The 25,774-nt window shown below is 49.7% G+C and overlaps 2 protein-coding genes across 5 annotated transcripts in view; one reads left to right on the top strand and one right to left on the bottom strand.

Annotated features, from left to right (window-relative positions):
- The first annotated feature begins 2,438 nt into the window (after positions 1 to 2,438).
- On the top strand, positions 2,439 to 12,265 carry ZDHHC23 (zinc finger DHHC-type palmitoyltransferase 23). 2 transcript variants are annotated; one of them, XM_034789169.1, is made up of 5 exons: positions 2,439 to 2,621; positions 2,939 to 3,198; positions 4,103 to 4,813; positions 5,631 to 5,798; positions 8,404 to 12,265. In XM_034789169.1, the coding sequence occupies exons 2-5, from the start codon at positions 3,011 to 3,013 to the stop codon at positions 8,669 to 8,671; spliced, it is 1,335 nt and encodes a 444-aa protein (XP_034645060.1). In that variant the 5' UTR covers positions 2,439 to 2,621; positions 2,939 to 3,010; the 3' UTR covers positions 8,672 to 12,265. The 2 variants fall into 2 exon arrangements, with proteins under 2 accessions (XP_034645060.1, XP_034645053.1); XM_034789162.1 differs by having other exon boundaries at positions 2,440 to 2,621; positions 2,935 to 3,198.
- Positions 12,266 to 16,606: 4,341 nt separating this feature from the next.
- Positions 16,607 to 25,774, bottom strand: part of CCDC191 (coiled-coil domain containing 191) — a 47,727-nt gene continuing 38,559 nt past the window's right edge. The window contains exons 12-17 of one of the 3 annotated variants that reach the window (XM_034789087.1): positions 23,806 to 23,888; positions 21,728 to 21,829; positions 20,439 to 20,582; positions 19,355 to 19,507; positions 18,729 to 18,883; positions 16,607 to 17,320 (exon numbers count right to left, since the gene is read on the bottom strand). In XM_034789087.1, the coding sequence (XP_034644978.1) occupies positions 17,188 to 17,320; positions 18,729 to 18,883; positions 19,355 to 19,507; positions 20,439 to 20,582; positions 21,728 to 21,829; positions 23,806 to 23,888 (770 nt within the window). In that variant the 3' untranslated portion in view covers positions 16,607 to 17,187. Of the gene's footprint in view, positions 17,321 to 18,728; positions 18,884 to 19,354; positions 19,508 to 20,380; positions 20,583 to 21,686; positions 21,830 to 23,805; positions 23,889 to 25,774 lie in introns of those variants that run through there. The other 2 variants (XR_004648089.1, XM_034789101.1) reach the window with 2 other exon arrangements.

The following is a 25,774-nucleotide window of genomic DNA, read 5'->3' as shown; positions in this document are numbered from 1 at the left end:
TGGGCTGTGGTAATTCCTCCCACCCTACCCCACCACATCTGTTCAGCTTGCCTAATGAAATTTCAGCACTCCAGGATAAATTGTTCCTTGAGTCCTTGGTGTGATGCCCAGTAGTGAGGAAGCTGTCCTGTCTCTGCTATCTCTAGCCTTTGCAAATGGTCTGACATATAGACATTGGGAAAGGACCAGATTAGAAAACAAAAATTGAGGAGGCCCTTATATTGGTTGGGGAAGCCCTGTTAGCAACTTCCTAAAAACCCTAAACTAGGGTTAACCATGGCTGCTGCTTCAACATTGCCAACTCTACACTAGAGAAACTGGCATGTATAATCATGCTTGAAAAACATGCTTGTACCCCAGCTGTGTTATGGTTTTCATGTCTTTGTGGACAGCAAAACAACACATTATATATGTATTTTAACCCTCAAAGGTGGTTTCCTGATGTGGCTGTGTCATGGGTTTGGTTTTATGTTCACACAAGCAAGAAACAACTATATTATAATATGGCTAGATTACAAGTATGTGAAAGATGGCTGTTTTGTAGTGGAGAAAGGGCCACGATTTCCCTGACCAGTATGAACTGTGCTACAAACCCATGTACTGACCAGTGTATATTGTATTTTAGAGTTCCTTTAAAATAGAACTATATCCTGTAAAAACCAGTGTCCTGTTTACACTACAACTATGAACTGTGTCAGGGACCTGGTTATAATTGTCCCTGACCCAGTCTATTTTCCAGTATAGAAGGGATGCTGAGTATTTTATAAGTATTTTTATCTAGTACAGTTATGGTCTTGTCTAAGTTGCAAACTAGAGCTGTTCCAACCAAAGGGCCACAGTTGTTACCAGGTCCCTGATGCAGTTGTAGTGTAGATGGTGCTGCAGACCTATAACACTGTGTGGCAAAGAAAGTGTGAGTTCAGTGCCTTGCTCTGTATCTACTCGCTGGAATGAGCCAAGTCCGTGACAATTATAGGCATTATTTACTGCTCCTTCTGTATTGACAGGTGGCCAGGGCCAGCTTTAGCAAGAGGTGGCAAGCCCTGCCCCCAGGAATTGAGCCACGCTCCAGCTGGGATCGCGGGGCTTGGGTCCAGGCTGGGGCCGCTCAGCCGGCACCGGGCCGGCGCACTCGGGCTGGGGCCGGCACCCCGGGGCCCGAGCCAGGCTGGAGCTGCTTGGGCCGGGGCCGGCACCCCGGGGCCTGAGCCGGCCCAGAGCCGCTTGGGCCGGGGGTGCTCGGCCGGGGCCGCGGGGCTGGGCCGGCGACTGGGGCCCAAGCTAGAGCCGCCAGGGCCGGGGGTGCTGGGCTGGGACTGCGCCCCCCGAGCTTACCTGCTGCTGCCTGCCCCTGCTTGTTTTCAGACTTCCCGTGAACATCTGATTCGCGGGAAGCAGGGGAGGGGGAGGGAAGGTGGGGGAAGTGAACTGGGGTGGGGTGGATAGCTGCGGGGCCCTCTTAGGCGCGGGGCCGATTAAGTGGAATCGGCTGAATCAGCCTAAAGCTGACCCTGCACGTGGCTAGCCTGCCTTCCTTTTTGTAAAAAGCAACAAAGAGTCTTGAGGCACCTTATAGGCTAACAGATGTATTGGAGCATCAGCTTTCTTTTTGTAAGCACATGGGTAAAGGCAGCTAGTTTTTAGCAGTTAGGATGCAAGACTGGTGGTTGTCTACTACTGACTGAAATACTCTGGTTTGAGTTTGGGGCCATAGGCATTACCTACCTACCCACCCACACTATGCTGTCACTATGAATGTCTAATGGAACCAAGAACTTCCCAGGCCTGTGTATTGAGCAGGAACCATGGTTGTAGTTGCTCCTTTCTGTTGCAGCTGCCGGGGCGTCGGATTCTCCGGTAGCCTTTGTCTCCAGCCTTCTGTTGAACAGTTTTGATTTTGCAAACTGCCCCTGGCAAGACGGTACCAGCAGGGCCGTGCTGTGTCTTGCTTATCAGCTGCTATTTTGTTGGGCAGCTCCTTCCCCTTGGCGCCTTTCAAAAGTCACTAGCGGGGCCTGCAGCGGTGCGAGGATACAGCGACGTCAAACCGGAGCAAGCGTGCGTGGCGCCGGCCCATCTGTTGACAGCAGCGGTAGCGTCCACCCGCGGAGTTGCACCGGGGCCACGTACCCCGCTTAGTTAAACCGATGCAACGTCTGGGGCAGGTCCTCGGCGCTGGCTCGCAGAGGAACTCGCGGCTCCTCCAGCCCGACCCGGGCTCGCTCGGCAGGAGCGGAGCGGAGCGCCCCAGCCTGGCCGGGCAAAGCTACAGCCGCGCGTGCGGCGCTGTCCGGGTACCGGTCGGGGCAGGGAGCACGCGCGCGGCCGGCTCTGTGACGTAGCGTCTGCACAGCGTTCTGTGCCAGGCTGCGCCCCCACCTGTCGCCACCCTCCTCGCCCTTTAAGCCGGCGGGCCTCTGCCGTGGCGTCATGGCTGGCCCCGCCCCGCCCGTGTCGGCATTGGGCCGTTCCGGCTGACGTTGCATGGGAGGCGAGGCTGTGCGGAAGCTGTAGAGCCGAGGCGAGGGAGCAGCGGGCGCAGGTGGCGGCGCGGGGGGTGGGCGCTGCTGCTGCCCACCCTCAGCTGGGAGGGGCGGCGGGGCGCGCCCCGCTCACGTGAGGTGAGTGACGGGGGTGAGCGCCTGCGGGGGGCGTAGCCAATCACAGCTGCTCTCCTGAGGGAGGGGGGTCGGGGTGTGCGGGGCGAGTGGGGCGCGGGAGGAGCAGGGCTGGTGGGTGTGCGGGGCCGGGGCAGGACGGGCTGAGCAGCTGGGTGGGCTCAGGGGGCACCTGGGACCCCACATTCTCCCTCCGACGGGCTGGCCCGAGCCAGAGCAATGGGGCCCCAGGGCTGCTGGTCTAAGCCAGGGAGCAGATGAGTTGCCCCTGAAGCCCCGCAGCCCCTTTTCAACTCACGTCTTGCTTTTGTGTCAGAAAGAGCCGGCTCCTAACTTCGGCAGTGCCGGGATAGCCGGGTCCCTGGACCCTTCCCCGCGGGAGTCTCCATCTCATGCTGGCCAGGGCAAGCGGGAGCCACAGTTGCCTGAGGAATCAGCTGCAGGAAACACGGGAAAAGGTCGAAGGGTCCGAGATGGAGGAGCCGCTCTGCTGCTGCGAGTACATTGACCGGACGGGGGAAAAGAACCATCTAGTGGCCTGTTTCTGTGACTGCGAGGACCTCGATGAGGGCTGTGAAAGGTAAAGAGCCTGGTCTTTAATCTGCCAGGGGGGCTGATACCACGCTCATGACCATGGTATCTTGAGTGTCCCCCGCCAGCTTCTTTAGAATGGGGCACTGTGTGGTCAGGCTCAGCTTTGGAAACCCAGTCTACACATCTGGCACTTTTAAACATCTCCCTGTCCGATAGGAGTGGTTGTCTGTGCCAGTTGACAAGTGCCTGGCCATTTCGGGAATGTCAAAAGCCTTCTGCCCAGTTAGGATAAAGGCTGGGGCAATAGAGCTGGCTGGGAATTTCCAGGCAAAACAGGATTTCATCAGAAAATTCTCATTTGTCAAACCCAAAATGTTTTGTGGAAACCTACTGGGTTTAAAGAACTTTCACTGAACCACAGGCAGGGTTGCTGCCTGCCTGGTTTCCTGCCAGCTCGCATGCAGGGCTGCTAGAGAACCAGGACTTCCAGGGTCTGTAGCATTAGGGTAAGTGCCACAGTGTGGACTGCCCCAGAGCCAGAGATCTGTGGACACCCAGACCTGATTCTTGTCAGTTTCACAGCTGCTATTCAGCTGGTTTCTGAATCAGGGCTAGATTTTGTTGAAGTGGGTAGATGGAATCACAGAAGTTAGAGAGCGTAAAGGCCTAATATTATTAATAGAATAACCTTGCATGGGACTTTAGAGATTTCTTTAAAAAGGCACAGTTCCTGTCCCAGAAAGATTACAGGCTACATCACATGGGCATAGAATAGGAAGAGGCTAAAGAAATGGGAAGGGAAATGGGGAGTGAAAGTCAATGTGATTGATGTGAAGTGATTGAATCTTGTGGGTTCTGATAGATTGTAAGGAGAGATTGAACTAAGAGGGGAGCAAACAGCACAGAAGTGTCTCATGTATGAGAGCAAAATCTGTGCTTTTCCCTAACAGGTGGCTGACGTGCAAATCTTTGCCCCCGGGGACTTTAGAGAGAATTGCAGACACCATTTTGGATCGCTTCCGCATTCCCTGGCTTAAGGGGGCCATAAAGATCAATATCACCCTGCTCCCACCACTCGTCCTGCTGCCAGTCTTCCTCCACGTAGCAGCTCTGCACTTCCTGTTGGCACTTGTTATTCTGACATCCCTTCCTGTGGTGGTGCTGTGGTACTACTACCTCACACACAGGAGGAAGGGACGGACTCTCTTCTTTTTGAGCCTGGGGCTGTTCTCTCTGGGGTACATGTATTATGTGTTTCTCCGGGAAGTGGTTCCGCGAGGCCATGTCGGGTACACGCAGGTGGTTATTCTCACCTGTGGGCTAATTCTCATGCTTGTGGCCCTGTCTCAAGCCAAGAGAGACCCTGGCTACCTTGCCAGCCAAATGAGCAATGACAAATCACCATGCCAAGGCAGCAATGGCTTGCCAAACAGGAAAGTCCTGGGGAGCTCCAATGGGCTTCACGGAGCGGCTGTGTCTGGCATTGCCAGCTGTCATGCTAAGAACGATGATGCCAAGGGCTATTCCAGAATGTTGGCCGAGGGACTAGACAAAGCAAAGGAGGACTGGTGCACCAAATGTCAGCTGATTAGGCCACCTCGGGCTGGACATTGCCGGTTGTGTGGCTTATGTGTAAGGAGACTGGACCATCACTGTGTCTGGTAGGTGCCACAGACTTCTGAGGTTGTTATTTAAGGTTAAAGAAGTTGTTGCTCTTTGATCCAGATGCTACCAAATAGGGCTACCACTTGGATTTGGTGCCTTTCCTCTTGGTACAGAGAGCTGTCATTTGTCCTAAGTAGGGTGACCTGATAACTAGCCAACTCTGGTGTCGGAGATCTGTTTCAAGACCAGTTTTTGGTCTCTGGGCCCCTACTCTGTCTGCAATGACAGTTTTAGGGAAATTTCCCACTGTGATTGTAGAACCAGTACAGTTCTACTGAGGGGAGTGCTAGTGATGTAAGAAAGGGCTCAGGTTTTTTACCACCATGATGTTTAAACGTGCTCCAAGGAGGTATAAATGTTGTGATACACTAGCACTCCTGCAATTGCTTCCACGACTGGAGCTGCACTGGTGCTACAACAGCAGGGGGAGAGTCCCTAAAATTACCAGTGTAAATGCAGCCCGAGATCCCAGGGATGGTGGTGTGCAGCCATATCAAGCAAGGAGACATCATCTTTCTTAGGCTTTTAGGAAAGGCTAAGAGCCTTCCAGCAGGCAATCGACAGGATGCGGGAGGCTCTCCCAGAGCTATATTGATACTGGCAGCATCTGAATATGCTGTTTTTACATTTCCTTCAGTATTGGCCTAAACTACTAGCCTGTGCCCTTGAGTGGATTTTTGTGCACTGTGGTAAGTGTATTATACAGACACACCTTGGAGCCAAATTCTCTGCCAGTCAAGGGGGAGAGAGACACTTTTTTCTTTACTTTAAAAAAAAAAAAAAAGGTTTTATAAAATGTTCTTTCCTTTGGAGGATTAACAACTGCGTAGGGGAGCGGAACCACCGAGCCTTTATCCTTGCGCTATCACTCTTCCTGCTCACCTCCGTTTACGGAATTACACTGACCCTGGACACCATCTGTAGGGGCCAAAATATGTTCATAGCGCTGTTCTACTGTCCAGAGACCTATGCAGACTACAGGTGAGAAATCTTCTCGGGGACAGGGCAAGGGGTGGGGACCTGGGTCCTTCCTCAGAGGTCAGATCATGTAGCTCAGTTCCCACCTGTTATTTGCTTCCAGTTCCGGAGGCCCCAGTCCATCTCCTGTGGCCTGCATTGTGCCTGACAAACAATGAATTTATCCTCACAGCTCCTGGGAGCCTGAGAAGTGCTGTCCCCATTCTACAGCAAGGGATGCTGAGGCACAGAGTTAGTTTCTCAAGGTCCCAGTGCGTGGCAGAGCCAGGACTGGAACTCAGTTCTCCTATGTCCCAGTCCTTTGCCTTAAACACAAGACCATCCTACCCCTCCGTGCTTGTCCCTCCTGCTCTGTCCTTTCACCTCATCCTCAGTGTATGAGTCTTCCAAACTGTAGCTTCTTCATCTGACTCCCTCCACCAATCCCTGGTGTCTGAATCCCCAGACTTCTCTTCTTACTCTCTGGCTCCCTCCAAAGACCCTCACCTGCTCCCTTCCGCTGCCTCTCCAGTGCTCAGGAGCCCTCATGTTGCCTGGCTGCATCCCACCACCCCTTCACCAGCTCTGCAGACCCTCCTTCCACCCAACTGCCTCTGTGTTGTCCTATGGTTCCAGTATTTATTTATTTTATTTATTATCCAGTAGCACCTAGAAGCCCCCATTGGGATGGGCTCCCCTTTGGACTAGATCCTGTACGGCTTACACAGTAGCTGACAGCCATTGCTTTGAAGAGGTTACAGTCTAAATCAGGGGTGGGCAAACTACGGCCTGTGGGCCGGATCTGGCCTGTCAGAGCTTTGGATCTGGCCCGTGGGACTGCTACCCCCGTGGTGCCGTGGGGCTAAGGCAGGCTCCCTGCCTGCCCTGTCCCCGTGCCACCCCCCCCCAGAAGCGGCCGCCTCCACCTTCCTGTGGCCCCTGGTGAAGTGGGGGGCAGAGGGCTCTGTGCGCTGCCCTTTCCTGCAGGCACTGCCCCCTGCAGCTCCCATTGGCTGGAGGTACCCGCAGGCAAGGGCAGTGCATGGAGCCCTCTGCCGCGCCCCCATTTCCCCCCCCCCCCGGGGCCGCAGGGACATGGTGCCGGCCACTTCCGGGAGCGGTGCGGGACCAGTGCAGGCAGGGAGTCTGCCTTAGCCCCGCTGTGCGCCTCTGCCACCCCAGAGCTGCTCAAGGAAACCTGGGCCAGAGCCTGAACTCCTCCTGCACCCCAACCCCCTGCCCTGATCCCCCTAGTACACCTCACACCCCTTATGTGCTCCAACCCCTTGCCCTGAGCCCCTTTCTGCACACTGCACCCCCTCCCACACCCCGCACTCTCTCATGCACCCCACCCCCTGCCCTATGTTCATGGCCCTGCATGCAATTTTCCTACCCAGATGTGGTCTAAATAGACAAGGTCGGGGGTGGGGAGAAGGAATTCAATATACAAGGAAGTGGTCAGGGAGGTTGGGAGATGAAATGCCAGGTCCAAGAGTTTGCGGGGTTACTGGGTGGGGTATAGCTGGGGAGTGGCAGAGATGTAGGGAAGGAAAGAGGTTGAGTTGTAGGAGAGGAGGTGGGAGGGCAATGGAGAGGTTGGGTTTGTGACTGCAGCAGAGACCTAACCAGTCCAAGCTGTTTGTCAGTCAGGACATCAATTGGTTGCCGCCATGCGGAGGTTGGCCATCATAGTGTAGCGCTTTTTATAAGCTACCCTGAAAGCTCACCCCCTTCTACTCCCATGCAACTGGTGTGGGAGAGTGGAGGCTGTTAGTGTCTAGAGCATTTGAGTGTCTAGATCCAGTGAATAGACAGGGAATGAGGGCTGGTGGGTCCCTGACTGTGACTGTATAAGTTGAGCTCCCCTTAGAGTTTGATTGTAAACAGTGTGATCTAGTGGTTAGGGCAGAAGAATGTGAGTCAGACTTCCTGGGTCCTTTATCCAGCTTCACAGAAGATTTGCTGGTGTGACTCTGAGCATGTCACTTCACATCTCTGTGCATGAGTTTGTCCAGCTATAAAAAGGTCTTGGTGCTTGCCTCTCTCCCAGGCACAGTGACAAAAACATTAATGTTTATACGGTGCTGACCTAGAGGCTGGAACACTGGACTGAGACTCAGGAGACCCGGGTTCAAATCCTGGCTATGGTGGTGACCTCAGTTTCCCCACTTGTACAATGGGGATATTGATACTGCCCTCCAGTGTAAAGCACTTTGAGATCTACTGATGAAAAGCACTAGATGAGAGCTTAGTTTTATTATGAGGATGATTAGTCCCTAATCTGGGCCTCACTTTCCCCACCTGTAAAAGGAAGATGATACTGACTTTTGTAAAACACATGGCATTCTACTGGTGAAAAGCGCTGTACAAGAGCTGGGTATTATTTTTATTGGAAATGTATACGGCTGTGTAAGTGCTAAGCATCATTATTAGGGATGTTGTGGGGCTTTAATGTCTGTAAAACCCTTTGGGATCATCTGATGAAAGGGGCTGTTGTAGCAGATGTGGAAAGGGACAGAAGGGAGATCTGTTACCAGGGGAAATCTCTCTCTAAATCTCCGAAGCTACAGATTAAAGCAGCTGTGCCCACATTAAATGGCTTCCTTCCCATCTCTTTCCCCACTGCCAGCTCTGCTCTGTCATTCACGTGTGTGTGGTACTGTGCCATTGTAACGGCCGGGATGGGCTACATCCTCCTCATCCAGCTATTGAACATCAGCTACAACGTGACGGAGAGGGAAGCTCGGCTGGCTCTGCGGGAGGACACCGGGCGCAGGCTTCTGGGCGGGATTGTGGTAGACACGGGCAAGTATAACCGGGGCTTCCTGTACAACTGGGGCCAGTTCTTGACCCTGGGGTCACCCACTCCTCAGCGCTCTGCTGAAGACATTGTATGACCCCCCTTTCCCACTGATCGCAGTGATGTTCTGTGGAAGTGAATGGCTCCTTCCACAGGGATCCCATTGCTATTCCCTACTGACTTGGAGGCTGGGCCCATCATCGGTGTCTTAAGAGGCATTAAAGTACAGATAGCTCTCGTACACCAGAGGTCAAAAGTAGGGTGCAGAAAGAATTAAGCCATATGCACCAACCGGGAGACGAAATCACACTCCTCCCCCAAATGCCCCCACACAGAGAAATTATGCAGAATTCAGCAAGATTAACAACAGCTCAAGACTTTGAGAATGTGGGTACTCCACATCTGGATTTCAGAGCCAAGATAATCAAATGCCAGGCTTCAGGTCTTGGCTGGACACTGCAGGGGTCAGGACAGACTCCCCTCTCTTACCCACGTGCAGCATTTCACAAATGATGTGATGTCTTGTGCTGATGAGGCGAACTATGTGTACCAAGAGCAAGCTATTCCAAGAGACAGCATCGCAATTATAATGGACCAAGGGGAAGATGTTTAAAAGGGGCTTTGTCTCATGGTAGCTTCAAGAACCAATTAGGACCTCTCTTCTCTCTTGTGGGCATATTTTTCAATCTTCCATTCCATCCTATCCATAAAGCTGCATCAGCTGTTAGTGCTTCTCTTAAGTGCCTTTGTGAGCAGCACATATATAGGGCTGTTTGAGGTCCTGTCCTCTCTTAGCCCTCCCCAAAGGGACTATTCCATCTGTGTGTGAGGGGGAGGACTGGTCCTGCCTCTATGTGCCAGTGATTTCTTCCCTTTACTTCTCTGAGTTGATCCAAGGGCTTGACTCCCTTGAAATATTTTTGTTCCATTAGCAATTGCTAGCATCACACAGCTGGTAAATATTTTCCAAGTAAGTTCCCAAGTAGCTGTTACTCATTCTGGGGCAGTGGCCCAGGTGGGAAGTAAATAGACCCTTGTCTGCTGCTGCTACTGGCTTGTGATACCCCTCCCTGTGATGAGAGAGGAATAATAGTACTCTTGGGAGATGGCTCACAGCTGAAGTACAGCTGCCCAGATCTGTCTTCCCGCAATCATTGAGAATGTGCTCTACCCCCAGTAGACCTGTTTCTCAAAGGAACTGGAGAGGCAAGATTCCACTCGGAGGCCTGGGGATGAGCGGAGGGTTTGTTGGCCTCACAGAAGACTGCTGAATGAAAATGTTGGTTGCCGTGTTGTATAGTCAGGATATTAGAGAGACAAGGTGAGTGAGGTAATATCTTATTGGATCATCTTTTCTTTGGTGAGAGAGACAAGCTTTCAAGCTCATGTGACCTGAAGAAGAGCTCTGTGGAAGCTCAAAACCATGCCTTTCACCAACAGAAGTTGATCCAATGAAAAATATTACCTCCCCCACTGTGTCTCGCAAATGAAACTGTTGGCGGGGGTTACAGTGGGGTTGCTAGAGGCCCATGAGGACTGAGTGCACCTGCCTCTCAACCACACATAGGTGGGTTCCACTTTTAGCTGAAATCACAACTGATGTCATTTGGCAGATCTTATCCCAAGCCCTGTTTGTGCGTGTTGTAAACACCACTGTAATTTGATATGTCTGGCTAGATAAGCCCTGGGCTCGGAGAGCATTGGAGTATTGTAGATCTGGACTGAGATGCACAGGCCGAGCTGGGAGGAATCTCACTCTAATTATTGTGTGTCCACTCCACAAAAACAGTCACTGAGTGGCCCCCTTGGTGGCAGACAGACCAAGGACTGATTGGAGACTTGAACTCCCCTCTCCTTGCTTAGAGGTCATCTCTTTAGGGGAGGGTTGATACAGTGTATTACCAAAGGGGGGGTGGGGGGAAGAGGAGAGATAGCAGGACAAGCTTTCCCTCCCCATCTTACTGTACATTCAGCCCCCAGTCTGCTGGTCTGTCATCTTTCACCATCACCGTACCCACTCATGATACAATGCCCAAGTTGAAGTCGATATGCTCCTCTTTGCACTGTTCTGTTGCTTGCTAAAGTGGCAACTTCTGTGCCCCAGAGCATAATTAATGAGCCTTAGGAACAGCTGTGCTTGGAGCCCAGTGACATGGAAAGAGCTGCTGAATGGTGCAGTCCCCTTTTTGTGATCACTTTAAAAGGGAGAAACCTCTGTCTCTAATCAGAGGGAAGGAAAGAAGAAAATCAAGAGATGTGGAGACCTCTGGCCCTTTATTTTATCCCCATTTCAATGAGAAAGCAGTCACATGGATCACAGTAATCATGCCAGGGGATGAGCACGATGATCTGACTTCTCTGGGGACTGGAGTTATGCTCACATCAAGAGCTTGCCTCAATGCTACTTAACTGCAAATGTGTCTGTAGCAGAAATACATTTAGAGGAGCTGTGGGGAGCCTAGATGGAGGGGTTCTGTGTCATGCAGTGACCTCTCACAAACCTGTCCTGTTGGGAACTTGGAAAGGTTGAGATAATGTTGCCTTCTGGGCACAAAAAAAGCCACTATAGGGCATGTGGTGTAGAGCACAGAACTAGGAACCAGGACCTTGGGCAAGTCACCTAACCTCTCCATGCTTCAGTTAACCCCTCTGTGAAGTGGGAATAAAACTCTGAACTAGTGTGTGTTTACCAGTGCCATCTAGTGGGTGGAATTGGAGCTGCTCAACTGCGTGTCGGGCCCAAACAGAGCTTCAAATGGTTAGAGGCCTGTGTTGTTGCCGCAGGAGGATCTGAATTCTGTTCCTACTGCATGGAAGTTCTAAGTGGCCATAGAATGCACTCTAGTGGCAAATGCACTCTCTTAAATGGCCACCTTCTTGTTTACAGTCCTAGTCTTCCTCAGAGCGGATTACCTCATGAATGTCTTTGGAGGGGGAAAGCACAATGTTAACTTTTTTGCTCTGTGTTTCTACAGTGCCTAGCACAATGGGGTTCTGGTCTATGACTGGGGCTCCTAGGCACTATAGCAATATAAATACTAATAGCAGGAAGTATGACCATGAAGAGGACAGAACAGCATGAGCTTCAGATTTACTTGGGTTTGGAGTTTCCTTTGAGTAAACTCAGTGCAACAGAAAGTCCAAGAAGGCAATGCCCCCCTTTTTCATTTCCATTGAGCATGGATTATCTCACATTCTTTGCTTTAACCTTGTCTCATTGACTAAGGGTGGGCAAACTTGCAGCAAAATGTTAAAATCCACCACAGTACTGGACATGAAGAGAGTGTCTTGGGGCTGTGAAAAAGGGATAGAGATGCAGTAAAGCAAGGCAGGCTGGTGAGGGATAGTCATGTGAGTAATGATAGATGGGGAGCATGCTGCATTTGACAGATGAGCTGCAGGGTGGGCACCCAGCTGGGTCCAACAGATGCTTAAATGTAAGCTCCTTGGGGCAGGGAGTAGCCACTTACTTGTCTGTAAATTGTCATGCATACACATAACAATGAAAAAATCATTACCATTCTGGCCCTTTAAAGGCTCTCCTGAGCAGCAGAAGAGGCATGTCTAGAGCTGGTATAAGACTGGGGACTCTAACCATTTTTTAAATTGTTTTTCCTGGTTTTCTGCCTCAACATTTTGAAATGTAAAAAAAACGTGTGTGTGTGTGGGGGGGAGATAACTCAGTGGTTTGAGCATTGGCCTGCAAAACCCAGGGTTGAGAGTTCAGTCCTTGAGGGGGCAATTTAGGGAACTGGGGTAAAAATCTGTCTGGGGATTGGTCCTGCTTTGAGCAGGGGGTTGGACTAGAATGACCTCCTGAGGTCCCTTCCAACCCTGATATTCTGATTCTATATCCCACTCTGGTAGCATCCTTTTTAGAGACTTTAATAATAATAATAATTAATGGAGATATCCCATCTCCTAGAACTGGAAGGGACCTTGACAGGTCATCGAGTCCAGCCCCCTGCCTTCGCTAGCAGGACCAAGTACTGATTTTTGCCCCAGATCCCCAAGTGGCCCCCTCAAGGATTGAACTCACAACCCTGGGTTTAGCAGGCCAATGCTCAAACCACTGAGCTCTCTCTCCCTCCCTGCCTCCCTTTCTGTGCTATTGAGTGAGATTCACTTTACAGACCAGGAAGAATTTTAAAGGGGTAGGACTGTCCTAATACTACTAGAATTGCAGATACCAGAGTGCTTTTCGGTGAATTTAGTGAAAGCTGTTGCCCAGTTAGATGCATGGTATGAGCGACAACTTGGCACTCTGCCGTAACTGCCATTTGTCAATTTCGCATTCATGCTCTGGTAGACAAGTGACTTTTTTTTTTAAGACCATTTCCTGACTCTCACCTTTACCCAAATGACTGAAGTCACTGCTGACCAAGAAATGCCAGAGATTCCAATTACATTTCAGACTCCATGCTGTAATGGTGCTTTCCCCTTCAAAATAGACTGCTTTCAAGTGTCTTAAAAAAATCATGTGCTGTAAAGTTTCTTTTCTAGACAAATGAATTCTGCCTAGTGTCTTAATAATCACATGCTCTGTGACTTCCTTCTCTGTATAAATGCATATTGCCTCATTAGAGCAGGATGCGTGTGTGTGATTATGGATGTATTTTCCCTATCTCTACTATGTTTTCAATGGAGGCATCTGCTCCCTAGGACTTTCTTCCACCACAAGGATGTTTGTCAAGTGAAAACCCTGCAAGGGACAAGGTGAGATCCTTCCTGAAATCAGGAATCTGACTTCCCAAGAGTTTACATCTTTCGAGAAATGGTTTTAATGGTAAGATGAAAAATACAGGGTCTGAGAAACAATTCTTTAACTTGATGTTTTTTTCCTAAATAAATGTGAAATGCTGTAGGTGTGAGCTTTATTAAAAGGATTGTATTGAGTGGCCACTTTGTAACATGCCCAGCATTTGCAGAGAGGTGTAATTATGAGTTCAAATAAATAAAAACTATCTATAGAGTGGTCTTGGTTAATTTATACTATGTTACAGTGCAGATGAACTGAATGCTTCCATCCAATTGTACTGGGTTACAGAGATCGGCATTTCTATTCAAATCCAGCCAGGTCAGTAGCGACTGAAAGCTACCACCATCTAGTGGCTGTGAAATGAATTTGGATGTTGGAGGGAGTCGGCCCAATTCCCAGTGAGTAAGCAGCCACAGCACGACACCATCATCACATCTGGTATTGCCTGGTCCCATCACTCCTAGTCTCAGAGGGAAAAGGATTGAACTTCCTCAAGTGTTTCCTCATAATCTCAAGGACATGGGTTTCTACCATTCAATTCTGCATCAATTCAAGCTTTAAAGCCCTGAACTGTCCTGTTGCCAGCTGCCTGCAGCTCTATCTTGATGAGAAACTCAATGTGATCCTGCCTTTGTCATCGCACTAACTGCAATTTTACCTATACCAAGAATCCAGCCTTAGAGGGGGGAGCAGGCGAACATACCGTTCCCACATGGCAACTTCCTGACTGGTGCACGAATACAGCCGGATGAGAGAGGATTAAAATGTTCTCTCTATAAAAAGGAACCTGGTAACCTGAGAACGGAAGGGCCGGCTCTCATGCATCCTAGTATGTAGAGACTGCACTGGCAAGATTTCAGCGGGGGCCAGTGTGCACCAACAGGCAAACACTGCTGCTACTGTTCTATCATCACACATTAGCCAGGAATGCACCAATGAGTGGAGGGGAGTCTGCAAATTGGATTGAGGAATTGAAGCTGGCTAGGTTGGTCCTCTGCTCTTCCCCTCTGCCCATGTCCCCTATCTGCTAATCTTTCTCCAAAGGAGATCTTATCCCTTCTGCAGTGCCCACCCTCTCCCCCATACACAAGCGATGCCCCAACCCCCTTCCAGCTGCTGTTCTCTCTCACAATCTGACCTTACTGCTTCCAGCTGATCTCCCACCACACTCACCTATCCTCCATCCACACACTTCCAACTCCTTTCCTTTGCTAGATAAGTGCCCACATGACTTGACAACAGTCAGGTCTGGAACCAAGATTTGGGCAACAGGCATGTCTTGCATTCCTTAGCATTTGGGAAGTAGGCTGTGGGAGGGAAAATTAGGGAATGATAGTCTTAACTTGTTAGGATAGAACTGAGAACCTGTCTGCCTGTCATGGTAGAGGGTCTGCTTTGTAACTCACCCTGCTCTCCAGTCAGTCCTTGCACCCAAGCAGGCAAAAGCCTGAGAAGAGAGGAGCCCTTGTTTCCAGCTTTGTTACAGCAGTGAGAGAGAAGCAAATTCCAGTCTCCCAACTGCCTGTCTCCATTGCTCGGGTGTTCAGAGCTGAGGACTAGCAAGAATGCCCCAGCAGATAGATCTCAGCAGGCGCAGCAATCACAACTAATATAGACAGGAGACTTTTTTAAACAACTGTACTAACCAAATCCCCATGTGTAGGCTAGAGCAGCGTTTTTCAGACTTTGGGTCGTGACCCAGTACTGGGTCATGGCATGTCAGGCACTGGGTCGCTCTGGTCAGCGCTACCGACCGGGTTGTTAAAAGGCCTGTGGGCGGTGCTGCCCAGCTAAGGCAGGCTAGTGCCTACCTGCTCCGACACCGCGCTGTGCCCAAGAAGTGGCCAGCAGCGGGTCCGGCTTCTAGGCAGGGGGGCCACAGGGCTCCGTGTGCTGCCCCTGCTCCAAGCACTGGCTCTGCACTCCCATTGGCCGAGAACCAGCCGATGGAAACTGGGTGGGGTGGGAGTGGTGCCTGTGGGCGAGAGTCGCATGAAGTCACTTGTCTGCCTCCGCCTAGGAGCTGGACCAGGCGGGAAGCCTGCTTTGGCACCCCTGCTGCGCCACTGACCAGAAGTCGCCCGAGGTAAGCCCGTGTCCAAACCCTGCGCCCCAGCCCTGAGCCCCCCCCAAACCCGGAGCCCCTTCCTGTGCCCTAAACCCCTCGTCTCTGGCCCCACCCCAGAGCCTGCACCCCTCAGCCCAGAGCCCTGCCCCTCTCCTGCACCCCAACCCCCTGCCCCAGCCCTAAGCCCCCGCAAACCCGGAGCCCCTCCTGCACCCCAAACCCCTCAATCCCAACCCCAGAGCCTGCACCCCCAGCCCAGAGCCCTGCACCTCAACTCCCTGCCCCAGCCCAGAGCCCCCTCCCACATCCTGGGCCCCACCCTGCAGCCCTCAACCCCAAACCCCAATGCTCTGCCCCAGCCCTGACCCTCCCCCCCACACCCCTCATCCCCAGCTCGGTTGGGTCACTGGCATCAACAATTTTCTTCAACTGGGTCCCCAGAAAAAAAGTTTGAAAACCAGTGGGCTAGTGCACTATTTCTTAACTCACTTGCAACCCTATGACATGTTAAGGCCTAATCTTGACTAGGATATAAAGGGGTGATGGTAGCTCATGTTAGCTAGTGTCTAGCAAACACTTTCTAAACCTCTAATCGAGACAAGGGAAGTTGTACTTCAGCATGTGCTAAACTGGTAGAATTAAATTAACCTGGGGGGAGCCCAGGCTTCAACACCACCGGTTTAGTTTATGCTAAAGTTCAGTTTGCCTTGTTCTGGACTAGAGTTTTAGAAGTTATCTGATCATGGTAACTAGCTTGATCTAACTGACAATACATCTTTAAATCCTAGTCTAGACAAGGCCTATGTGTGGATACAAACAAAGGATCTGGTGGCACTAGGAACAGACTAGGAAAAATGGGGCTTTTTAAAAAATGGACCTAGTTGCCATGATTTGAAACACCACTCAGCACCAGGCGTAGATAGTTTCATGCCTATACACTTGAGTTAGCTGGTTGTGCTATAATTTAGACTCGCTGCTAGGATCGATGGTCAACCAACTAAAGGTTTTAACGGTGTTCAAGTGTCTACACAAAGTGTTATGTTTGTGTTTCAAATCCTGTTAGCTAACTCAATGGCAAAACACCTGCTTCTAAAGTTTAGCCTCCCTCTCCTCCCCCAACACAATGGTTTAGTAACAGTTCCTCATGTGGGCAGGGCTTTGTGTAATGCTTAGCAGGACATGGGTTGTTCAAGGATGCAGCTATCTTTGAGGGTAAAAGGACTCCATTCATTTATTCGCAGATACAGCCACATTGTGTCAAACCACAAGGCGAGAGTACTGACAACAGAAAGGCATCCAGGGCTCTGCTCCAGCACAAAAAGGCACATTTTGGTTCTGCGCTTCCTGTCCCTTAGGGAGGAAGTACAGTGTCTCAATTCGACAGCCCTATGCTAAAGGCAGCAAAAATCCCGGGGGAGGTTTGGAAGCAAAGTTTGCATCTGGCCTGGAATTTATCCTGCCTTGATTCTCGTGCTCTAGCCCCACTCACTGCCCATCTGACGGGGTGTTGCTCTGGCATGTTCCCACGGTGGGAAAGCAGCCTAGTGGCTAGAGAGTGACGCCAACAGTCCAGTTTTCACTGTCGTCCTCAGGTTAGACTGAATGTTAAAAGTGGCACTTGAAACACAAGTGGCCATAGGCCCTAGAACGCTCCCTTTGCCCCCACTGCACCAAACCAGGAAGAGCTCCTGTCATTCACAGGGGTGAGCTCACATCACTAGCTGAATCCTTCCACTTAGGTCCACTCTGCTCATCAAGGAGGGAGCGTTGCCCAGAGTCCTTCCTGTCATCTTCGGAAGTCGGGGAGAATTTCGGCTACTCTCTTGCGCAGCTCCTCTCTCCTTGCCTCTTTCTCTCTTTCTTCCTTCATCAGTGCTGGGTACTGCCTCCAGGCCCTGAACATGGTCAGTGTTATTCTCCTTTAAAAAAGGGAGAGGGAAAGAGATAAATGGACAGAGCCATCACACATGGCCATTAAAAGCCTCCGCTCTATTCTAGAGCAGCCAGAGACCCCCCAGGATTCATCCCCTCTATTGCTACAGTCAGGGCAGTGACAGGTTAAAACTCTCCAGTGCAGGCAGTTTAATTACAGATGTCAGTCAACCCAGAATACTAACACTTTGCCCTTCTCTCTTGCCTTCCCTCCAGATTTCACTCATCTCACTGGCAGGATTCATTAGTCAGTGTTTGCTGAGTGCTCTGAAGAGAAAGGTGTTCTATAAAGGCTAACGAGGGTCCTTGAGAAAGGTGGCTTCTTCATGGGAGGCTCCCTCATGGAAGGAGTGAGAGAGAAGAGCAGCCTCATTCAGTGCAATTCAATGGCTTGCAGGCCTAGTCACTTCACTTCTAGTCTCTCTGGATTCTCCTCAAGTTCACTGTGCCTGTCACCGATAACCAGGCACCATCCCGACCTCAGCCCTGTCAATCAGGTTCAGCATTAAACTATGCAGGAGTGTGAGTTAAACTTGCAAACTAAAACCAAAAACCATGTTGATTTCATTGACTCTTCCCATGAGCCAGTGATGGAGCTTATCTGCACCGATCCCACATTTATTACACAGCTGAAATGCCATTATAGTTAGAAGGGGGGATGGGATTTGACTTCTCTGCTTCCTGCAGTGACTTTGAGACTTAACTCTTCACTGTACTGACTATAACAAATGTCCCGCTAAACCTGCACTACAACGCAGCTATGGAAGAGTACATTGGAATCTATTCAGCTTCATTCATCATCCATAAAACGGTCAGCTGAGTTCCCACTGCAGAACTGGGTAAGAGGTAGGAAGAACCACCTGAATTCTCAGATCCCAAGTGGCGTTTGCAGCTAATCAGTTTTGGATTCATAAACTGAGCCCATTCAATCTGCAAGGTCATCAAGAAGAACAGCTCTGGAAACCCTGCAATGTTATTCCCATACACTCACTTGACTTACTATCACTGTACTTAACATTTTTTTCTAAGTTGGCTTTTTAACAGGAGTTGTGTGGCCAGATCCACTGACTGACTCTGAAATTCTCAACCGTTCATCATCTTCTCCCTGCCCCTCCTCCAGGGAATTCAGAATTGCTGAAAAGATTAAGGACCAAAAACTTCCTTTTCCAATCTGCATGGAGCCATCTTACCTCAGATGTTCTGCACCCACTGTCAGCTCTGTGCATATCGTGAGACCAGAACATCACAAGCAAGAGCTGCCTTTCACCCGTAAGAGAACAGCAGGGTATTGTCTAAATATAGTGGGTTGAAGGGGAAAGGCCAAACACTCAAAAATGTCCCACAGGGTAGACACATGCCAAGTAAGAAGAACTCCCACTCGGGGAATATGTTTACCTATCACTGTGCTCAGCTGCGATCTTCTGCTTTTCCCATAATGCACTCTTCTCCTCGTTGAGCAGGTCAAACCATGCCCACAACAACTTCTTCTTGAGGGAAGTTGCATAGAGCCTGCTAGCTCTCTCTTCCAGAGCAGAGAGATAATCCTTGTACTGGAGAATGGACAGAGGGAAAGAGGTAAGCATGTTCTCCTGGCCTCCCCACTAAACAACCACAGAAGAGTATCAAGAAAACCTCTAGTGAAGGTAATGGGCATGGGAATGAGAAAGCAGGCAGGGAGGAGCAACAGGCAGTGGCGTAAAGGGGTAATGACTGAGGGGAGCAAGAGGAGGCTTGAAAGGGTTAGAAGACGAGCAATAGGAAGGGGGAGTGATAAGGGGAGGAAGGGAGCAGAGCGGAGTAAGGGGTGATGAGGACGGGGAAAAGAGAAAAAGGGGCTGAGGAGGCAAGTGACATATGTGAAAGGGAGGTCAGTGTGACATAGCAGGCAGCATGCAATGTCCATGTGATGCAAGGCTCACCTGGAGCCTGTGGGTGCATGTGGTAGGCCGTGAAATTGGGTTTGGCGTGTGAGAGCAGTTGACTGGGTTAGTAACATCCCTTCCCCTTTGGTCTGGGCTCACCTTTAACCAGCTCCTGAACCCCCTTCTGAGTAACATGCGGGAAGAGAATTCCTCAGCCCGAGCCATCTTCTCAGCGAGGCTCTCCTGGACGTGCCGCAGCCAGGCCAGCAGGCACTTCCTTTGCAATCCCGAGCAGCGGTGCTTTTGTGCCACCTGAGCAGAGTTAGGAGGGAGAGAAAAGGGCCAGTTACCTAAATAAATATGTTGTAGGGCCACAGCCATGGAAACTCCACTGCAAAACCACCTTGCAGCTTTAATGTAAAAGGTCCCATGACGCACCATGCCCAACTGTGCCACGCTCTACACTGGCTTGCATATGTCTTTCTGACCAAGTGGCTGATAAATTTGTGGCCTGACGAGTGAGGACGGAAAGCCCCTCATGACTGCGAGTCATTTTTGTCTTTGTATAACTGCAGATGTCCTCCTTACTCAGAATGTCACACTGATCCTTACCACACTATCAGCTTCAAATCCTGAGAGTATTGCAGGTAACTGCATGCTAATCAGAAATTATTTGCTTTCATCAGCTTTGAATTTACCGTCTTTATTTCACTGTGTGGCATTTTGTTCTTGTACGCAGGAACATGGGAGCACCCAGTTGAGGTTTTGTCTGTCCTTCTTTATTTCATATACAACTACCATGTCTCCTCTTGCTCTTCTCCTTTCAGATTAAATAGTTCTAGAGTCAAATTTTCCAAAGCACTAAGGCACAGACCCTCACAGGTATTTAGGTACTTGAAATTAATTGGTGTTAGATACCTAAATACCTTGAGGATCCACTGCTGTGTGAATTTAATATTGGAAACATCCTCTGTTAAGGAAGGTTTCATAGTAGCAGCCATCTTAGTCTGTATCCGCAAAAAGAACAGGAGTACTTGTGGCACCTTAGGGACTAAGGAAGGGTGCAGTGCCCTGCTCTTGCAGGGGGAGAGACTCAGTCAGTCAATAGTTTTTTCTATCTCCTTCTGACTTCAGAGTCCATTACCAGTTTCTCCCCCACAACCCATTTGGCTGCTGCTTCCTCCCTTTCTCTTCCCCTCTCAAGAGCCCACTTCCTCGGTTTTGTCCTCAGTAGGCATTTTACCACCATGTTTTCCTTGGCTTGGTCCCTCAGCCTCTTCCAGGGCTCCAGCCCCTTCTTTCTCAGCAGGACCTTCTTGTAATGGTCTCTGGCTTTTGCCAGGAGCTGCTGCTCTTTCTCCAGCCTTCTCTGCTTCTCCAGTTCTTTCTGCAATTCAAAGAGCAGCAGTTTAACTCATCTGGGGTGAAATGGATGGTAAGGCACATAACCACAGACAGTGAGTAGATGGGGATCCTGACCTGGCCAGAAATAGGAATCTGCAGCTTGTTTAGCTACTACCACAAGGTGGCCAAACATCTCTGACACATACAAACGCACCCGCTGCCACTGGAATGAGCCAACCATGGCTGTGTGGAGCAAGGGGAACAGTCTCCCTCAAGAAATCATGAAGGCTTGAAACCAAATGGAAGAATGACCACAGTACTAGAGAAGGTCACCCCCAACTTGTATGTCAAAGGAATGGAGAATCTAGCACATGTATACATCGGTATGGCTCTGTCTCTCAGGGGTGTGGAAAAATTCACACCCGAGAGACACACCTATACCGACCGAGCTCCCTGGGTAGCTACCGCTATGTCAACGGAATAATTCTTCCATTGACCTAGCTACAGCCTCTCGGGGGGGTTAATTATCTACACTGATGGAAGAACCCCTCCCGTCAGCATAGGAAGTGTCTACACTGAAGTGCTACAGCAGCGTTTAGGTCACTGAATGGGAGAGAGGAAGCATATCTCTGGGATTTAAAAAGCATCTTGCTGCTTGGGCTATTGCCACAGCTCATTCCCAAGCAACAGCCTTAAGATGGCAGTTCCTGCCTGGCAGAAACTGCTGGTATATGAGAGGAGATATTTCCATTCTTTGGGGGGAATCTGCCACACTATAGAACTCTTTCTAGGGCTTATTTAGTTTAGGCTACATATTTGTTACTGGTGTATAAGGACATGAATGAAAAGAGCAACCCAGAACGAGGTGTGGATACAGCACAGCCAGTCACAGTGCAGGCTTCCCCCACACCGCCTCATTGATGCACCTCAAACCTGACAAAGCATCTGCAGGGACCATCAACTGGACAGTGAGTGCAGCGTCCATGGCCCATTCAATCCTCGGCCTCTGTTGAAACTGCCAGTAAGGGAGCATCCAACAGTGACAGTGGGTTTTATTCTGTGGACACCAGTACACTAACCGAGATACCAAATCTTTTCATTCTGGCCACTGAACAGTTGCCAGAGGGTAATGGCTTTTGCTCTCTACCGTCGTGGTTGTGGGGCAGAGGCATGCAGTGTTCTGCGCACCAATTTCTGTTCTCTCCTCTCCTCCCGCCTCTTCTCCAGCAAGGCCTCTTTTTCAGCAGCCTCCTTCCTCTGACGCTCTTCCTCTTCAGCCTTCAGCTGCACCTTGGAAAGAAGGACATGGCTGGGATAAAACCAGATTCACCACATTTGAACGTTCACAGGAACAAAAGACATTCAGACCAAAGACCAGCAAGGTGAGCATCCTGCCTCTAGCAGTGACCAGCAACTGTTGTGCAATGATGTACATTAGGGTGGGGAAGGACACTGCTTCCTGCAAGTGATCGCTGTACAGCCTGAAGCATTGCATTTGACAACCCTTCTCTGGTACTGAATAACTTTACACATTATTGAAGGTTATCCAGCCCCCATTTCTCACTCAGCCCTGAGTTCCACAGGCTGCCTCTATGATCTGGGATGTTTTACTTTTACTCCCACACAAAACCATCATGAAGTTAGTGTTATGGTGGCTCAATTTGTATTTCCCTGATGTACACTAAAAATCAAGGAAGTTGTTTCACTGAGGCAACATTCACACCTAGCCCAGCACCATTCTCCAAGTATTCGCCCTCTCCTGTCACAAACTGCCCATCTCCCAACACCTTCTGTAGCACAATCACTTTCAATTCAACAATGCTGTCACCTTGAGCACACACATCAAAGAACCAAAAACCACACTGCCTAAGCCCTCAAGGCATGTCAGTCACAGATGGGCAAACCTATTTGGGTACACAGTGAAACAATCTGGATCCTGGCCTGCCCACCAATTAAAACCTTCTCTACAGTTTGGTTAAGCCTCTTCTACCCACTTCCCTCCCACAGGAAGCAAAATATCATTTTCTGGAGGATCCTGATTCTGAACTAACATCACAACCTCAGCATTATAGTAACAGTTGGTTGCATTTAAGAGGGCCCCTCTGTCAAAGGAACATCTATGACAGTTTCCAGCAGAGACTATAAACCCACCAGAGCACCTGTGATAGAAGAACCATGGAGACTGGCTTAGCCTCCTTCCATTCCACCTAACTCAGGTCCTTGGTGAGATGCTGCTTCATCTGAAAGCAGCTGGGCTCAGGATTTCATGTGGATTATCTGATCTTCTGACTTTCAGGATTTATTTCCCCTATAATAAGATAATTCACATCTAAACAACTCCCTTCCTGCCTCTAACCTTCCAGGCATTTGTTTGAAACTGCTGCCTGAGGATACACAGGTTGGAGATCCTGGAAAATACTTTCCACGGGGTAGAGTGGGGCTAACCACATTAATTACACAGACACACACATACATGGTAAATCATCCTTATTTGCTGGCAGACATTTGCTACTAAATAAAGAACTCTAGGATTTGCTGTACTGGATCAGATCAAAGGTCCGTCAAGCTCTGTGTCGTCCAGATGTTACAGAGGAAGGTAGGAAAAAAACACACACCTGGCTGCATGTAAATGGGTGGAGCAGGGGAAAAAACCCCATCTGAGCCTGTCTGTGATAACAAAAATCAGAAATCCAACCATTTTCCTTAGGTTTAAGGACCTTGTGGAGGGAGAGACGGATTGGCAGGTGAAGAGATGGTGACACTTTGGGATGAGCCCAGGGTTTTCAGGGACTCTCCCCGGATGCATAAGAGATTTCTTATTTCTAGGAGTGCTGAAGATGCAGCATGTTCATCCCAGGAGCAAGAGAAGCAGAGAGTCTAGTATTTCACATCACTCAACGGTGTCCCATGCGGACCATTCGGTAATGGAACTGATGGGCTCTGAAGAGAATCCCACCCATTCCTCCTTGGCTGGAAGGTTAATAGGCATGATGGAGGGGCTTGGAAGAGGGGCAGAAGTGGGGGGAAATGAGTGCCTTCAGTGCTCCAGCAGGGAGGTCAATCACTCACCAGGTTGTGTGGGGGGGATGTCCTGTTGTGATAGGGTTTTTTATCCGTTTTTGGGGTGTCTATCAGACACTTACCAATGGGCTCAAGTTCATCATGTAAATGAAGGAGGTGCTTTTCCCTGTACTTGACTGAGGGGCTTCCTTTCACAGCCACACTCTCAGATGAGGTGTCTCAGTTTAACTCTCGGCTTTACTTACCAGTTTCTCCTCCTCTCTTTTTCTCTTGGCCTCTTCCAGTTCCTTCCTCCGTTCTGCTCGGTGAATTGCTCTTTCTTCCATGGCTAGAGAATTAGGACCAAGGGGACACGAGGATTAGTATATACGAGCTACAAGGCCATGGTAGCAGTTTGGGAACAGGACAAATGTGCAGTTCTGTCTCCAAACTCTCACTCAAGCTTGGCTTGGCACGGTCAGTGTTGAGGAGCTCGGGTCCCACCAGCTCTTCAGTCTGGCAGTGCAGTGGAGGACTTGTGGGAAGAGTTGGGAGTGCCTGACATTAGTTATGACTGACTCCCTGTGGCCACCTCTCAGAGCAACATTGATGGGCTCTGGTAGGAGCCACGGCAAGAGTTTCTGTAACACAGAACCTTTAAGGAGGAAAATGCAGAGAATCTGTTCCTTTCCTCTTTCCCATCCCTATGAGACACACGATGGCCTTAGTAAGAAGCTCTATATCCAAGCTCCATTCAGGTGGTTCCTGGATAGTTCCCTCTAAGGTGCGCGCCTGGGCGGCGGCACACAAGAGAATGAAGGGGCACCCACCTAATTAATGGAGCCATGCAGATGTGGCTCCACTAATTAGGTGCCTGGACTCTGGAGAAGATGCACATGTAAGGTGAGGTGGTGGCCTTGGAGGGAATAGGGGGTAAGAAGGAGTGGGGGGAATTTGGGACATGCAGGGCTGAAGTGACCAGAGAAAGAGGCGATTTTCCCCAGCTCCAGGGCTGTGGCTGCCGGGGAGAGACCCCCCTCCTTCCCAGCATCAGCTCGGGGGTTGCTGTGGTGGAGGAGAGAGGGCACATCCATCGCATTAGAAAGGTAAGACTACTGATATTAAAATATGAGTTGTGTGCATTTATTTGTAGAACAAAAAAGGTTAATTATTATTAAGGTTTTTTTTTATAGAGAGCTTTTATCCAAAGCGTTTTACAATAGTTAGCTAACAGTACAAACAACATTGGAAAGATCATTAAGTGGTCCGCCAAGACCCTCAGCAATTTTAAAGTTGTCGGCGGAAAAAAAGTTTGAGAACCACTGTGCTAAGGATATTGAGCAGCTAGTACAAGAGTGCAGGTTCAATATAATGGTACAGGACATTCTACAAGCAGCCCTTCTCCATCCCTGGAAATGGCCAGTTTAGGTGTAGCAGAGTGTTCACACTGATTTTGCTTGAGAAGATACGCAATGCTTCCTTGCAGTGCTTGGGGAATCATTCAATGTGATTATAAATTATTCCAGCATCCACAACAGTCTCATGTAGCTAGTCAGCAAAAATGACCCACACCTGGGTAACTAATACAAAAGGAGACTCAATCCCCCAGAAGGCCTCATGTCTTTGCAATTTTGTTTTTACTGAATGGATGTGCTTGTCCATTGAAGCCTCTGCCAGCAGAAGAGACACCTCACATTGGAAATAAACCCTGCCTAGATGGTCAGCTTCCACCCATCAGATCCGGGATCACAAAGATCACAAAAAACCCTGGGGGTTCACGTATCTGAGTGAACAATTGATTTGAGACCAGAGGTTAGTCCATGGCAGAGTGATTGGGCTGATTTTTGACCTCTACTGTTCGAAATCACAGCTTGCCATGTAGTGCTAGAGTTAAAACGGCAAGAACTAAGAGAGAGAGAGCATAAGCTAAAAAGGCCTCTCAGCAAATGTCAGCCTGATGCATGTATCATAGCAAAGCTCCTACCCAAGGTATTAAGATGGGAATCTCTTATTGAGTGGAGAAAGCTGGGTTATGGGCCTGATAGGAGACGCCTTTGCTCTACACTCCTCAAAAGTGATGAGTTTTGTCCTAAGTACAAAAAGACAAAGTGTCCAAGGATGGGACTGAATAGATTCACTCTCCCTGCAGTAACTGAAAATGGACTTACAAGGCCGGGAGCAGAAAGAGAGAGAGAGTTGCCAGCATGACAACGAAGAGTCAATCAGGCACGGTCC

Source organism: Trachemys scripta, chromosome 1 (genome assembly GCF_013100865.1).
Source record: "Trachemys scripta elegans isolate TJP31775 chromosome 1, CAS_Tse_1.0, whole genome shotgun sequence".
Taxonomy (NCBI): Eukaryota; Metazoa; Chordata; order Testudines; family Emydidae; genus Trachemys; species Trachemys scripta.
Note: the sequence above shows the minus strand (reverse complement) of the source record. Positions and strands in the feature narration are given on the sequence as shown.

Coding starts and splice junctions, on each gene's coding strand:
- ZDHHC23 (XM_034789169.1), top strand. CDS start 3,011: ATGCTGGCCAGGGCAAGCGGGAGCCACAGTTGCCTGAGGAATCAGCTG. Junction 4,814..5,630: donor CTGGACCATCACTGTGTCTG/GTAGGTGCCACA, acceptor TTTCCTTTGGAG/GATTAACAACTGCGTAGGGG. Junction 5,799..8,403: donor GAGACCTATGCAGACTACAG/GTGAGAAATCTT, acceptor CCCCACTGCCAG/CTCTGCTCTGTCATTCACGT.